The 16,368-nt window shown below is 44.2% G+C and overlaps 1 protein-coding gene across 1 annotated transcript in view; it reads left to right on the top strand.

The window, feature by feature from the left end:
• LOC147659385 (relaxin receptor 1-like) overlaps positions 1–16,368 on the top strand; it is a 219,062-nt gene that overhangs the window by 189,787 nt on the left and 12,907 nt on the right. Inside the window, exon 7 of the mRNA XM_086951781.1 lies at positions 2,534–2,605. Coding sequence (XP_086807907.1) covers positions 2,534–2,605 — 72 coding nt within the window. The remainder of the gene's footprint in view (positions 1–2,533; positions 2,606–16,368) is intronic.

Consider the following 16,368-nt stretch of genomic DNA (forward strand, 5'->3'; position numbering starts at 1 on the left):
GTTGATTCCAGAGGGTTTAATTCAGATTGACTCAAGATTTCAATGGCCCACTGCCCTTTATTAAAACGGGAGTAGAAGTTGCTCATGAAGTCCCAAACCACCAAAGAGGTACATTTCTAAGTCCCCCAGGACCTCAGGGGAGGCACTTGGAGACTCACAGGGTGGTAGGCAGATGGCAACAGGAGGGCCCAGTCCAGTGCCAGTTGCCATTGGTCAATTGGGCAGTTGCAGGTAAAGGCCTTTTGTAACTTGTTGTGTCCCTGCAACTTTAACAAGAGGGCAGCCTTATGACATTTGGAGTCCATTTCATTGTCCTGGGTACAAGACACAGAACAGGCCTAGTCTTCTGGGCTCTTTTCAAGTCTCAGACAACAGTTTCAGTCCTCTTCTGATTTTCCACAGGTCCAGCAGTGTTCTGAAGTTGGTGCCTGGAGTTGCCACATTCATCCCTAACAAAACCAAGTGGGTGGGAATGGCCCTTAGAGATGCCCTATCTAATGGGATTAATGTTTACGAAGCTAACCCTACCCATTTTGGGAGTTTTCAAGGTATTCAGCCAAGCCAAACTTAGACTGTGAGGGCGGGGGATGTGCGTGGGGTGTGTACTTTGGTTATTCTAATGTATTTTTACAGTCACGTCCAGCTAGAGGCAGTCCCTAACCTCAGAGACAGATTTCTGGTAGAACAAAGCTAAGTTTTCAGCAACTATGCAGGGGATATCCAAGAATTGTTTTGGCACCCTGCCTTCACCCTCTCAAGTTCACCTCATTTGTTATGTGTAAACCCAGCAGGCCTGTCAAACAGGCCTGCTGGGTTTGGCAGTTCGGCAGTTCGGGCTGCACTGTTCCCATGAGGCACAGGGTCATATAGCCATGTCTGAACTGGGGTGGCAGAGTGGGCTAAAGAACGGTGATGGATTAAACCCAGATCTTTTGACTGGGTGTGAGTGTTTGATTGGTTCAGATGCTCCGTCCATTACCACCCCCTTTTGTACCGCTTTTGGCCGCCATAAGTGTGGCACAGTATACTCAGACGTGAGTCCCTTGCTCACTTTGCCACTGGATTCAAGCAAACCGGGCTGAAGACATCTGGAATGCCAGAAACCGGTCCTCTGGAGCTTGTTTCCGGTCCAGGGAAGGTATGGCTTGGCAGTTCGGGCTGCACTGTTCCCATGAGGCACAGGGTCAGACTGATTTGCATATAGCTATGTCTGAACTGGGGTGGCAGAGTGGGCTAAAGAACGGTGATGGATTAAACCCAGATCTTTTGACTGGGTGTGAGTGTTTGATTGGTTCAGATGCTCCGTCCATTACCACCCCCTTTTGTACCGCAAACAGACTGTGACACTGTAAAGTCAAAAAAGATGCCCACTGTGATGGTGGCTGCTTGACTGGGGGAACAAAAGAAGGGCTATACCCAACTGTATATAACATCTTTGAAGTGCACTGCAAGTGTCCCATGAAGAAAACCAGCAGACATGTCAAGCAGGATGTGACCTTCAAGCAGGACTCAACACTTTAATGTAAGAAAGGATTCTTGCAGCCGCACATATTCTGTCAGGTTCAGATGAGTCATCTCTTCCCATTCAGATCAGCCTGTTATTTGCTCCTGGGAACAAGTTCCCACCTCATTCACACCTCTTCAAATGCTAATTTCTGGCTGAAGCAGAAATGCAAAATGCAGGTTTAACTTCTAAGGACTTCAGGCAGGGCACAAGTAGCTTTCTAAAAGTTACTTTTCTGCAGTAGGATTTTTAATCATTGTTAAAACATGCAATAGGATGCCCACTTCCTGCGCCTCGAGTGCTATTTACGAGTACATAATTTGCTGCAATGCCGGTGGGAAAAATAAGCACTGTAATGCATATACATCTGACACGCATTCCTTTGTAGACTTCAGGCACAAGTGAAAAAGTAGAGTTGGTCATTAACATTGTAACTTTACATTTATCACTGAATTTACCTTTGTAAATTGGCCCTTATATGTTGTTGTAGGACAGGTGTTTTAACATATACCTTATTTGCACTAAATGTCTTAATTCCTTTTCACACCAGCATCCATTCATTTAATAAGTTTGCCATAGGCTATGATCAAAGCAAAGTAAATGCCCATACCTGTTCCTAAATTGGACAATGGAGATCATAAATTATTTAAATGCTTTCCTTAAATCGTCTCACGTTGGGCACATTCCTTGGAGTAAGCCTATAGCCAACTTAAAAGTATTTGGATAAGGTGTAAAACTTAAAAAAGGGTTCTAGGGCTGTTCTAAAGGAATTACATTTGAAAACCCCTAATTTGTGATTAGAAGATAAGGGCTAGTGTGTCTGATTGATAGAAAAAATCAATGCACTCAGAAAGCTCTGATAATTAGGATAAGCTTCACTACGTAACTTTAAGAAACTTAAGAACGGAAACCAAACATTTTAAAGACAAATTGGAAAAAAACGTCTGAAAATATCTGCAAATCTCTGTCAAGCAGGTCTCTTTAACCGTGCCTTTCATTGACGTTCCCATTCTTTGTTTTCTGTTTCAGGATTTTTGACAACAACAAACTGTCTAAGATTGTACCAGGATCTTTCATGGGATTGCAGTCTCTGTATCTGCTGTGAGTATGAAATGTGATCTGATTCAATTTAAATTTGGAACTATCTTTTTTTGTTTCCCTCCTACATTCCTGGATTCGCTGTCCAAGAAGCAGAGAATCAAACAAGGGGGTAAAGCTATTTGGAGTCCAGAATTTCTTTCAAAATTGGTGCATGGGATAGCCAAAGACATATCCTTTACTTGATTATTTAAGTATTCATTTACTTTTTGGATTTTCAAAGCTCAGACCTAACATTAAGAAGCATCAAATCACGTTGAATAAACCACGTTAAAACACAAAAGGAAATTAATGAACAAGTACTATGTTTTCATGGAGGATGATAAAAGCGAAAAGTGGTAGAAAAGAGGTCCCACCTTATGTCTAAAGAGCTAAAAAAATGTGTGTGATTCTGACATGATTGAGCTCTATGAGAAGTTCGTAGTTTTGCAAGGGTTTGTATGTTAGCCATCTGGTGAGTGGTGTCATAATGTAGCAGAACCAACACAAATGAGAACTGCACCTTGAGAGAGAAGGCTGCACTGAGACTTGGATAAGGAAAGACTAGAAAATCCAGAAGGAAGAAGAAGGCAAATACAGAATCCAGGAATGGAGTGTGGGAAGAAAGCAAAGATGGAGTGAAGTGCTGGAAGCATATAGATATGCACCAGTATCAAACTAAATTTTATTTTGGCAAATATATTGCTATTAACAAACGCACATTACTCACCATATTTATGGTACAGCATTTTTAAAATGAAGGTCACTGCTAAACGCCAAGAAGGACACCCGGGGTTGTGGGGTGTCTGGAGGATTCTCGCACTGTTGCAGTGGGGTTCTAAGGCAGATTACCTGTTGGTTTGTTATAATTATAATTTACACTGGGTTTAATATTGTATTCTGGGTTGCTTTACCTTCGTACACCCTACTGGCCTAAGCATTGGCCACTGTAAAGGCAGATTAACACATCGACTGTAAATCATGTCCAAGATTTTGTTTCTCTAGATCAATGACCCAAATGTAATGCACATGGAGTAGTGAGAACCGATCTTATCTTCATCTTTGCTCTAAATAGAGCAACAAAGCCTGATTGACATGTAAAGTGTGCAAACAAAAATGTAGAGAAACTTGATTTGGCACAAAAAGCTTCTTGTTCTGAAAGAAATACCCAAAATATTTTAAAGGAATTTTTGTAGTGTACAATGAAGTAGGTTGTCATGCAAACCCTGAGGTAATCGCTGATGGAAATGGCAACACTTTCTTAGAGCTTCGTATGCCAGTCTGCCATTACAGCTTCTTTTAGACATATGGGGAGGACGGTAACCAGAATAGAGAAGCATAGAACGAGTATAAACACGAAAGATAAAGGCTTCCAGAAAATCATGCTGGGCGTGGGTTGCGGAGCTCGAAATTCTCAGAATACTCAAATGGCCCAATCCCAAGCAACACTAAGAAGGTGAGCGTCAGCCCGGCACTCAGCTCTCAGACAATTGGGACAGGAGTGGTGCGGTGTTTTGAAACTAACTGAGAGCGAGAACTGGCTTGCAAGTGGCAGACCAGCCTGAGATAGGGCGCCGGTGGGCAATAGAAGAAACCCAGGCCCGGCGGGGTTCGTAGCCTTGCAAAGATGAGTGGGCAGCACTCAAGATCGTGGCCACATGGCAGTGAGCCGGCCAGTAGAGGGCTGCTTCAAATAAGCATGGCTCATAAAGATTTCTACAACTTATAGCCACTTCTCACCTAAATATCTTCATAACCTGAGGTACCCAGCTAATGGGGCGCCCCCTCAACGACTTAGCACTCCATCCGGCCTCACATATTAGCAGGTCCCTCAGCTGTTCAGGGCTTCTTGAACATCACACCTTATATGCATGTGCTAGAGCAAGATTAACAACAGTGCGAGCCCTCATTACTGGACTCAAGCCATGACTAGTAAGCACAGAGCAGCATATGAAGATGATCCCCTTAGATCCAGGGAGAGCTCTCCAAACCACAAGCTGGCAGCTGTAATAGATGTGGAGATGTGTTGTGGACACTCAGAGGGTTTAGAGATTCTTACCATATAACTACTTGATCCTAACCAGTGTAGACTGCCCGCAAGACTCCCAAGTCAAAGCACCGGTCTAAGAGCGTCCCACATATAAAATGCTGGACTACATCTAGGGTCACGTGGGCGTTGTACTTACTCTGCATACTCTGCCACTCTTATGTGCCATATAAGAGACAGACACAGAGGACACACGCTCAGCTGCGCCTTTGAGGATGGAGATTCCTACAGACTCCTTAAATAAGTAGTCTCCTACCCTCAGCCAACAGGTTGGTAAAAGTTGCCAGCGATGAGGTGCAGATGACCTACCATTCAATTTTTGCCAAATTCAAACCCTCCTCCTTAATGTCAAAATCATCCTGTCAACTACTCTTTACAGCAGTTGTTTTGGTAAAGGAGTGAAAACCTCAACAGGACTTGGTGCGCAAGACTCTTACACTTAATAATTTACTTGAAGAACTGGCATCCTTCAGAACTACGAAGGCCACAGTAGATGACAATACTTCCAAAACGTTGCTGGAAATAACCTCAATGAGGACTCAGCTCGCAATCTTTAACTCCAGACTCTCAACAATAGAAGACAGAATAAACATCATGAAACAGAAGTTAAGCAAGGCCATTGACTAGGAACAAGAACATGCAGGAAGAAATAATTGAAATAGAAGATAGAAACAGAAGAAATAATTTGCAATTCTCAAACATCCTAGAGAGCCTGGAAGGAGACAATATAATGGCTTTTATGCATCAATTTATCCAGTCACTCACCAAATTGAGTTCCATTCACTGCTGGAGTTACAGAGGGCACACAGAATCAGATCATGACTTAATTAAGGCAGAGACGCTCCGCGTCAGATGATTGTCTGTTTCCTGAGACACAAACAAGAGAGAGAAGTGATTCAACTGACCCAAAAACATGGACCTTTCTGCATTAGAAACATAAAATATATGTCAATCAGGAGTTTTCTAAAGAAATCATGCTTAAAGGAAGACCTTCCTCTCTCTGAGGCCCTGATTAAAACGTGAGGACGTTCACTTTGGCCTGCCAAATCCAGCAAGAATGCTGATAACAAAAAACGGATGTACAAAAAAATGTGATGCCGCAGGGCAGCACTAGAACTTCCTTGGCTCACTGTACATGGAATACATGGACACGACTCATTCCACTGACCATAATTCACTATCCAGATTTAGGGCAACTGATGACGTTTCTTCACAGTAGGAGATGGTAGAAATAGATACAGCTACCAAGACCTGGGCTTTGAGACCAAACAGCAAATATTATGATTGCCCGTCACCTGCAAGAGATACATCACTATCCCCTTTAAAAAATGACTAGTTTCTCAGCTGTACTAGCCCTTATTATATTCAGGGTCTTGACTGTAACTGTTAAGGTGAGGTTACCGGTTCTTCGCCGTGATTGGAAGGTACTCTGTATAGATGTTACTCATAAAGATTTCAGACTACATGGCTCAGGTTGGACCTGCAGTGTGATTTGCTCTTCCGGTCATGAGAGGTGGTGAACCTTGCAACCATGCCAATCTCAATACATCTGCTATACACTGCTAGACAGCGACAAACTAATAGGGAGTTTCTTTCTGCTTTACAATTATCTTCAAAAGATTGCCATGGGCCACACACACCAACACTCTAACTCATTTTATAACTTTCCTTCCTCCTATATCTCACAAATCAAATGCTCATCTTTGGCTGATGACTTGGCAACTCCCTTGGTACTAGAAAAAGTAAGTAGGCCCCCTTTTAGGGTTTGTCTGGGATCAGGGGGAAATGAATGAAAAATCATGGGGTGTCCCACTATACAGGCCCAAGAGCTAAGCTAAAGGACTACTGTATATAAATGTTAATGTATCAAACATAAAAGCACAAAGCAGCCCTTTTTTGTGCTGTTAGGTTATGGAAAAAGGCAAAAGGCAATTATTGTCATTGACCTTCTCATTAAACATGGTTAATGAGAAGGTCAATGACAATAATTGTGTCTAGATATAAAAACTGCGTGTGATTGGAAATTAGACATATATATAGGGAATAATGTAGTTTGTAATAATGTGTACAGAAGAATAACACTATGATTATCAATGGTTGGTAATTCTGTGTTTTTTTAAAACCTAAAATCTGTCCTGAAGAAGGTGCTCTATAAGAAAAAAACCGAAACGCCGCGTCGACTTTTCTATGATTCTTGTTTTATGTATTATGTTTTGCTTTTTATAAACTGTGTATAAAATTGTGATGTGTAATCACCCATGTTTTTAAAATATTAACAATTATATTATGTGAAATAATAAAAATGTGTATACATTTTTTACAACAACTACCTGGGATTAGCCTTGTTAATTGACCTTTGTGTAAGCAACAGTAAGATTAAACCTGTGGGTATCTGTAGCATTGACATCATCGATATACCAGAACCGTTTTGCCTTTTTCCATGCCCTAACAGCACAAAATAGGGCCGCTTTGTGCTTTTATGTTTGATACATTAAAATGTATATACAGTAGACCTTTAGCTTAGCTCTTGGGCCCGTAGAGTGGGACACCCCGTGATTTTTCAACTCCCTTGGTACCACAACTTCACCAAGAGAAAGCGGGTACACTCCCGCTTCATTGGTCTAATGCCCTCTAAATCCACCTTCTGTTCAATTCCCATATTTAATTCTAGTTCAGCATTAGAAGCCACTGCAGGTCTCCAGTCCGAATTCAGACACCCAGCCCACAACTGATATATACAGAAATGTTCAACTCCACGAAACCTACCAACTAAAGACACCATTGCTCCTGTCACATTAGATAAAATCCACTTCGTTTCCAGGAAGCTCCACGCGTGGCACTCACATGCACCGCAACAGAGGACTTAAGTTGGTCTCTCTTAATCTTGATGGCCTCACTCACTACATAAAATTGAGCAAATACTGTCCTTTTACTCCCATCGTCTTGATATGGCCCTCATTCAAGGAACTCACCTCTCTCAATTGGAAAAGGAAAACCTTACATGGCAGTGAGTTGGCAGGGAATATCATACCGGTGGAGGAACGAGACAAAGGGTAAAGTATCATCCAATAGACCTTCTTGGAAAGAAGGGGTAGCCGTACTGATAAGAAAGGGACTGCGGTTAAACATGGACTGATGCAGAGGGACACTGTAGATTTATTAAGGCAAGTAACCAAGATCTGACACTGGTCCTTGGCTTCAAAAAGGCTTCAATTGGAGGGCATTGTATCAGAGCATTCTTTCAATTCCCAGGTCAAAAGAAATCTTAGAGTGCGATTGGAACTTGGTCCTGGACCCTGTGCTAGATTAATAAGACCACAATGAGTTTCACAGATAAGGGGACAGGCGCATTCTAGCTGATCTAATATATGACCACTCTTCGACAGATGCCTGGTGCTCACCTAACCCACCAACCGTGACTAGGCATTTACTTCATGCACACATGGCACCCGCACCAGAACTGACTATTTCTTCTTAACTCCTTCTCTTCAACCATATATTAAAGAGGCGGTGATCACACCAAATGGCACTTCCACAGTACAACTCTAGCTTGTGGTAGGTGTACCGACACCTCCAATGGGCCAGTGGCGTTTTAATGTTTCCAGGTTCAAAATTCCTGAAGCCAAAGATAAGGTACAAGGCTTCACAACATTCTATTTAGAATTAAATAAGGCTTCAGTGGCTTCCTCTCATGTATTATGGGAGGCTGGGAAGGCTAGTATAAGAGGAGAGCTGATGTATGACTCAGCTCTTGCAAAAAAGGCAGGCCTTTACAACCCAAAATTGCTAGAACGTCAAATGGCAGTTACAACACGCACTTCCACAACACACTTCCGAGTACAAATCTAAAGTTAATGGGCTATATTTTGACGTGCAAAAAATCTACTTTAAGCTTGAAACAACCACATTATGAAAGAGGTGAAAAGGCAAGGCCTTTGCTGGCTTGTCAGTTGAGATAACAGGAAGCCTCTCGCCCGATTGCAGCCATTCGAAATAACCCAGGAGAGACACTAACACACCCCACCGTAATTTTGCAAGCTTTCTGCTTGTTCTCCAAAACACTATACACAACAGAAAGTCAAGGGTCAGAACAGGCAGACGGGAGTTTCTCTCTACCATACCCTACCCAAACTGCCCCCTGCATGAATTGGAAGATTAAGTAAGACAAGTCATTAACGAACTCCCCATGACTAAAGTCCCCAGAGTAGACGGATACCCTGTGGCGTACTATGAAATAAAAAAATATTAATAGTCCCCCTACTGTGCAAAATTTTTAATGAGATCCAAGACAATACTGCCCCTCTCAGAGAAGCTAACGAAGCAACAATAACAGATACACTTAAACCATGCAAGGATCCATATGACTGCACATGCAGTAGACCGGTCCTTTTAATGTTGAATTTAAGATCCTTGTGAAGGTCTTAGCAAACAGGTTGAAGGGTCTTTTGCCATTATTAATACACAGCTGCAAGATGCGATTCATCCCACACCAATCATCAATGTTCCATCTGTGATCCCTGGCACACGGCAGGTACAAGATGACCTCGTTGAAATAATATTAGTCTCCCTCGATGCTGAGAAGGCCGTTGACCGGGTACCTTTTTCAATTACTTAATTCCAAGAGCGTGAGTTAAAGTTTCACGACCAAAGTAAAATGGCTGCACGCTAACCCAGCAGCAGTCGGTGTCATGAAGTGGATATTAATATGATCATCAAAGTGCGAGAATGCCAAAACTGAGATCCTACGGGGATGCCCTATGGGTGTAAACAAAACAAACGTCAGGAATTATGGGGGATGCTTCATCATTTTTCACAATATCCAGAAATCACCTCACAACATGGCTGTTGGTTCATCGAAGTACAAACAGTTTCCACATTGTGGGTTCTACAAGGCGAAGTATTGTCGCTTTTTCGGCGAATTGTGCCGAGAAAGCGGCGATACTTCTAGAGCCCTATCAACAAGGGCATGTTAACGCCTGCCACAAGCCAACTTTGCATGTCAGCGAGAAACATCGCTAATGACATGCAAAGTGGGCGTTCCCACGTCCAACCACATGTAAAATGTGGTTGGAGGTGGGAACACCCTATTACCAAGGCAGGCGTTGGGAGACAACAACCTGCGATAAACTCGTTTATCGCAGGTCTCCCAACGCCTGCTCTGACCAGGTGTTAAGGCATTGATAACATGGGGGTGTGGATCATAACGCTGAATCCACCCCCCCATATTATCAAGGCACACATTAGCGTGTGAAAACAACGTTTGTTTTCATGCGCTAATGTTCTATATTGCCGACTATCGCCGGATTTAATTTCACGTACGTGATGCGCATTGATAATTATGCGCTATCAGGGCGAAACAATCCGGCGATAGCCGGCGATATGAAGGTGTGCGATGTGCGTTTTTTAACGCACTTCTGGGTAATATGCCCCTTCGTTTTTGGAAGACTGAAACGGTTTTCACAGTTGAATAACGGCTGAGAAAAATGCTCCTCGTAGCTTCCTACAATTGAGTCATATAAAGACTGGAGGATCGTTTGCCCACCTTTGAGAAAATCTAGGGTAAATTTCTTCACACCCAGGATTGACCACCATTTTAAGCTGCCTGATGATGCTTCAATGGGTCTATGAGGAGGAACAAGAACACTGTCAGTGTTAATTGAAATGTGCAACTAACATAATTGGTGTTCTCCCAATACTACTAGGCCTTAGAGTGGACCCCAGAAGTGGTGGCTTTACTTTCAATGTTTTTCACGAATGATTGTCATTATAGCTACAGTATCGCCAGGTCTGGTGGCTTAGTGGAATAATACGTCCACTGTGGGGGCCTATGTTCGACCTCACAGTCACAGGTTAAAATCCCTGTGGGTCAACTCAGCCTTTCATCCTTCTATAGGTCTATTAAAGGAGTACCATTGAGTTCACATTAACATCTGTTAATCTGCGCCAAGATACCCTTCTGGGTGAACATGCGCTTTACAAATACACGTTATGTTTTATGTTAGAATAATCTATGGGATAAACTGATTGGTGGGGGAAAGCGCTTGGGCATGAGGGTATGGAAGTTTAGCATATATTGCCTATTATTGTATGGGCTTTATTTCCCTGAGCAAGTTACCTTCGGCCATTAATAGAGATATTACTGTTTATTCTTATCAATACTTAGACACCAATGATTATACACCACATGAATACACACCTTAATATACAGCAACCAGGACGAAAGTTATGAGGTCTGTTATGATGAAAAAAAATGTCCATTTTTTTTGTTCTCTTAAAGATATGTGCAATGTTTGATTTGATGCTAAAAAATCATTAATATAAAAAAGATAACTGTTTTACCATATCTGAGGAAAGAGACAAAAGACTCCAAACCGAGCAAACCAGCAGCTGAGCTGGAAAAAAATGGAATAAAATTTGAACCGTACAGTACACAGATTTTGTCAAATCTTTCTGGTAAATTATCATATTGTAATGTATTGCAACATTAATATAACGTTTACTTCCCTTATCTGGGGCACTAAAGCACTTTCCTACATGTGGCTCCTGCTATGCTGTGTAGGATGTAGGGTTGGGTGGTGAACTATGCTCTGTTTGTGGAATTTGTGACATTTTCAACGCTCCGTGGAGCTCGCAGAGTTCTGCTAATACTCTGCTCCACATAGCACAGGTTTTTCCTCACTCTCGCTTGCGAGCGGTAAGTTGGCAATCCCGAGCGAGGAAAATCCCATGCTAGAACCCTTTGCAGTGAGACTTCTCAGCGTAGGCGATTGTGAATGGTCTCCGACGGCTCGCGTTGAGAAACCTTCCTTTCGCATTGGGGTAACTGCTGCTTCAGTAGAATTTCAACTAGAGAAGCAAAAAGAAGCAACACCCTCTTGTGCTGTGCGGGAGGCCATTTGTTCTGATTTTACGGCACAGTACAACAGCTGGCGCTAAAAATCAGTGCGAAAGGCACGAGCTAACGCACTATGCGGCTCATGGAACTCCCCTTAGCCTGGCGGAGTTTACGTGGAACTCCGCGAACTCCACCCAGGCCTGGTAGGATGTGTGGTTGGAAAATGTTTGTCTTTGTTTTTGATGCAATGTGGGTAGGGTTTCCATGTCATACATGATGACTACCGAGGTGCAGTTATTGTATTATAGGATGTAGCACTTAGCGATGTAGTGGATGAAGAGGTGTGAGAGCAGACACACAGTTTATGGGTTGCAGTAGCTGGCAGATCTCCAGCTCCCTTTATGGTATTTCTAATGCTCACAGTCTACTAAGATGGTCACTGCACTGGGTTGTGCAATCTGCGGTATTATGTTTAAAAGTATATAGGGCCCGATTCACAGAATGAACTTAAGACTCAATCCTAAACTTACTACTATTTTGGTATTCACAGAATGCACTTACTACTTTTGGCATTCACAGAATGAACTTACTACTTTTGGCATTCACAGAATGAACTTACTACTTTTGGTATTCACAGAAGATAGGATTTTGTCTTAAGTTGACAAACTTAAGACCGACTTAAGACAGACTTAAGACAAACTTAAGACAGACTTAATACAGACTTAAGACAAAATCCTAACTTAAGTCTGTCTTAAGTCTGTCTTAAGTTTGTCTTAAGTCTGTCTTAAGTTTGTCTTAAGACAAACTTAAGACGCAATCCTAACTTCTGTGAATACCAAAAGTAGTAAGTTCATTCTGTGAATTCCAAAAGTAGTAAGTGCATTTTGTGAATACCAAAATAGTTGTAAGTTTAGGATTGAGTCTTAAGTTCATTCTGTGAATCGGGCACTATGTCCTGAGAAGGCATGGTTGGAGAGAGAAGTGGTGGGGAGATCAGCTGGGATGGAGGTAGTTACTTTCATCCCCTATCTGAATGTCATTGTGAGATGTAAACAAGCGGCCATAGTATGTAGTAGTTGGGACCGACAGTGGTGTACTAGATTTGATCCCTCTGGCATGTGGCACATTGATTCAGTTATAACATACTTGTTCAGTACTAGGCGATGGACAACATCTGTAGCAGATATGTATTATGTGGGTGTATGAGAATTTAGCCATACACTACAATTGACTGATGGCCCCTATTATGGTGGTACTGTTAGTGTGGGTCAGAGGATTACCAATGCATTGAAAGGACTATATAATATACATTGGCTGGCCATAGATCAACCCTTCATAATTTACCTGGATACAGAAAATGGTGTGCTGCTTGGCTGTTCCAACTCCACCCTGGCCAAAATAGAAAATGAACTATTGGTATCTGTGGGGAACGGGGACGGGAGAATGAGAATCGTTACGAGTTGAAGCAGGTCTGTAACTCTTTTTATTCGGTTTAACAACACCGAGATAAGTTCAAGGTTTGAAAGTACAGTCTCCTGGGAAACAAACAATGCACGAGGGTCCTCTCCTTTGGGGAAGGGTCCGGGTCTTCGGTTCCAGTCTTGAGGAAGCGGAAGTTGACCACAGGGCTGGAGATCACTCGGAGAAAAGGAAAGAAAAACAGCCACGTTAGGGGCTGGGCTCGACATATACAAATGTGGGAGGAGGGTAGGGTAGTGAGGGTTCACCAGGTTACTAACACCAAACCTATCAGTCAGGGAGTGTAGGCGGCCGACAAGATACGACGGTAGTGACCACCCTCAGACTACCCCGTCCCACCCCGTGATTTGAACAACCCTTGAAAACGCCCCCGTACCTTGTGGAGCCACACTTCTCCCCTGGAAGTGTGGCGGGGCGGCTCATGGTATCGTTGGCCTCCTGGCTTGTCGTCACTCAGTTTCAGGGGTCCCAGCAGCGGTTCCACGACAGCGGCTCCGTCTTCCTCCGTGGCGTCCTCCTCGTGTTCCAACTGGCGTTCCGAAGGTTTCGCGCCGGCAATCCAGAACGGAGCTTCCTTAAACGCCCCCGCCTCCTCCGGTTGGTCAGTATCGGGTGACGTCGTCTGACCTGATTGGGCGAGTGCAGGTGGACATGCCCCTAGCGTCACAGGGTCTGGATACAGAGGTACACGTCCCTGAGGCAGAGCCGGGGAGATCCAGGAAACGTCCAAAGGATCCTGCGGACGGGGTGGAAAGGAAGAAGCATTAGCAAGGACACCCCGTCCGTCCGAGTCAGGGAGTTCATCTAAGTCAGGAAGCTCCGCTTCGTGACACATCCCACCCCCAGGATTGACCCGATCGGGGGAAATCGGATAGCGGGACAGAAAGTCAACATTCCCCTGCAAAGTACCCTTTCGATGACGGACCTCGATCTGGAAGGGCTGCAGGGCCAAGAACCAACGCAAAATGCGATCATTGTTCCCCCTATTACGCTGAAGCCAAGTTAAAGGAGCATGGTCCGTGTACAACACAAATGGCCTCCCCTCAAGATAGTACCTCAGTTTTTCAACACCCCAACGAACAGCCAAACACTCCTTCTCAATCGTTGAATATGACTGTTCTCTCGGAAACAGCTTGCGGCTGATAAAGAGCACGGGCCGTTCAGCCCCAGTCTCATCCTCCTGGGAAAGGACCGCACCAATGCCAACCCCCGAAGCGTCAGTCTGGAGGACGAAGGGTTTAAGGAAGTCAGGGGAAATGAGGACAGACGAGGAAGTCAAAGCGTCCTTCAAGGCTTGGAAAGCCGAAGACTGTGCTAGAGAGGGTGCAGGAAGTGCAGCAGATTTGGTATTCTTCCCAAGGAGGTCGGTGAGAGGAGCGGCCAGGCTAGCAAACTGAGCAATGAACCGGCGGTAATAGCCCACCAGTCCCAAGAAGGCCCTGAGTTCTTTCTTTGAAGTCGGGTAAGGCAGAGCTTTAATTGCTTCCAATTTCTCCATCTGGGGCTTAATTTGTCCATCGCCCAAAAGATACCCAAGGTATTTTACCTGCTGGAAAGCAAACCGGGACTTCTTCGCATTGATGTGGAGACTGGCCTCCCCAAGACTGGACAGTATTTTTTTGAGGTGAGACAAATGGTCCTCCCAGGTTTTACTAAACACTACAATATCGTCCAGGTAAGCAGACGCATATTGTAGGTGAGGTGCCAGCAGCGTGTCCATAACTCTTTGAAATGTAGCTGGCGCCCCATGTAAACCAAAGGGGAGTACTGTAAAATGGTAATGACCAGATGGCGTTGAAAATGCTGTTTTTTCCATGTCTTTGGGAGCAAGGGGAATCTGCCAGTATCCCTTGGTGAGATCTATGGTGGTGATGTACCGAGCCTCCCCAAGGCGTTCCAATAACTCATCGACTCTGGGTAGAGGGTACGCATCCTGTTTGGATACCCGGTTAACGGCCCTAAAGTCGATGCAAAAACGGATGCTACCGTCAGGTTTCGGTACTAACACCACCGGCGAGCACCAGTTGCTATGGGAAGGAACTATGATCCCAGCCTTCAGCATGCCGTCTACTTCGGCTTGGAAAGCCGAGCGTCTGGCCTCAGGAATACGATAGGGCTTCTGTTTCACCACTGTATTTGGGAGAGTAGGTATGCTGTGTTCCGCTAAGTGAGTACGACCCGGTTGATCAGAGAAAACTGCTGAATGTGACAAAAGTAGTTTTCTGACTTCTTCCTGTTGGGTCGACGATAAGTCAGGATTCACAGGGGCAGCATCAACAGTATGCTCAGTATGAAGTACAGGGGAGACCACATTGACTGACTGTGGGGGTGGACCTAACCATTTCTTTAGAATGTTAATATGATACATTTGGGTTTTGCCTCTTCCTAACTGTACCAGATACGTGGTACGTCCTATTTTCTTCAGGATTTTATAAGGCCCCTGCCACTCCTTCCTCATTTTGTGCGTAGAAGAGGGTAACAGAATCAGAACCCAATCGTCTACATCCAACACTCTCCACTTAGTACCACGGTCATACAGGGTTTTCTGTTTAGTCTGTGCTACCGCTAAGTGTTCGTGAGCTAGGGTTCTGAGTTTATGTAGCCTACTCTGGAGTTGTCTAGTATAATCCAACAGGGCTTCAGCTTCTTGTGCTCCTTCTGTTTCCCAGCTATCCTTTGTGATCTCGAGGAGCGTTCTAGGGGGTCTCCCAAACAACAACTCGAATGGGGACGTCCCTAAGCTGGATTGTTTCTGACTACGTAGTACAAAGAGGGCCAAGGGTAGTAACTGATCCCAGTTCTTTCCATCACCCGATAACAGTTTCTTTAGTGTCAACTTAAGGGAGCCGTTGTAACGCTCAACCAAACCATCTGTTTGGGGGTGATATACAGAGGTTTTGATGTGTTTGATATTGAGCTGTTTGCACACTTGCTGCATCAAACGGGACACAAAAGGGGTGCCCTGATCTGTAACAATCTCTTTTGGGAAGCCCATGCGTGAGAAGACTTCAACAAGCCTCTGGGCTATTGCTACGGACGTGGCTGACTTGAGAGGAAAGGCCTCGGGATACCGCGTAGCATAATCAACCAAAACCAAGGCATACTGATGCCCGCGGGATGATTTGGGTAAAGGCCCAATGAGGTCCATTCCGATACGGTCAAACGGAACCCCTATGATAGGCATGGGCACCAATGGGGCAGGAGGTGGAGTGTATGGATTCCGTTTCTGACATATTCTACACTCCTGACAGTATTTCTGAACCTGGGCATAAATACCAGGCCAAAAAAAATGTCGTAGTATAGACTGGCTCGTTTTTTCTACCCCGGAATGGCCAGCTAGCAAATGGGCATGACCAAAGAACAGTATCTGCTCTCGAAAGTCAATTGGGACCAGCAACTGGGGTTCAGCGTCAGCCTTGGCAAGCC

Source organism: Lissotriton vulgaris, unplaced genomic scaffold (genome assembly GCF_964263255.1).
Source record: "Lissotriton vulgaris unplaced genomic scaffold, aLisVul1.2 SCAFFOLD_1635, whole genome shotgun sequence".
NCBI classification, from domain to species: domain Eukaryota; kingdom Metazoa; phylum Chordata; class Amphibia; order Caudata; family Salamandridae; genus Lissotriton; species Lissotriton vulgaris.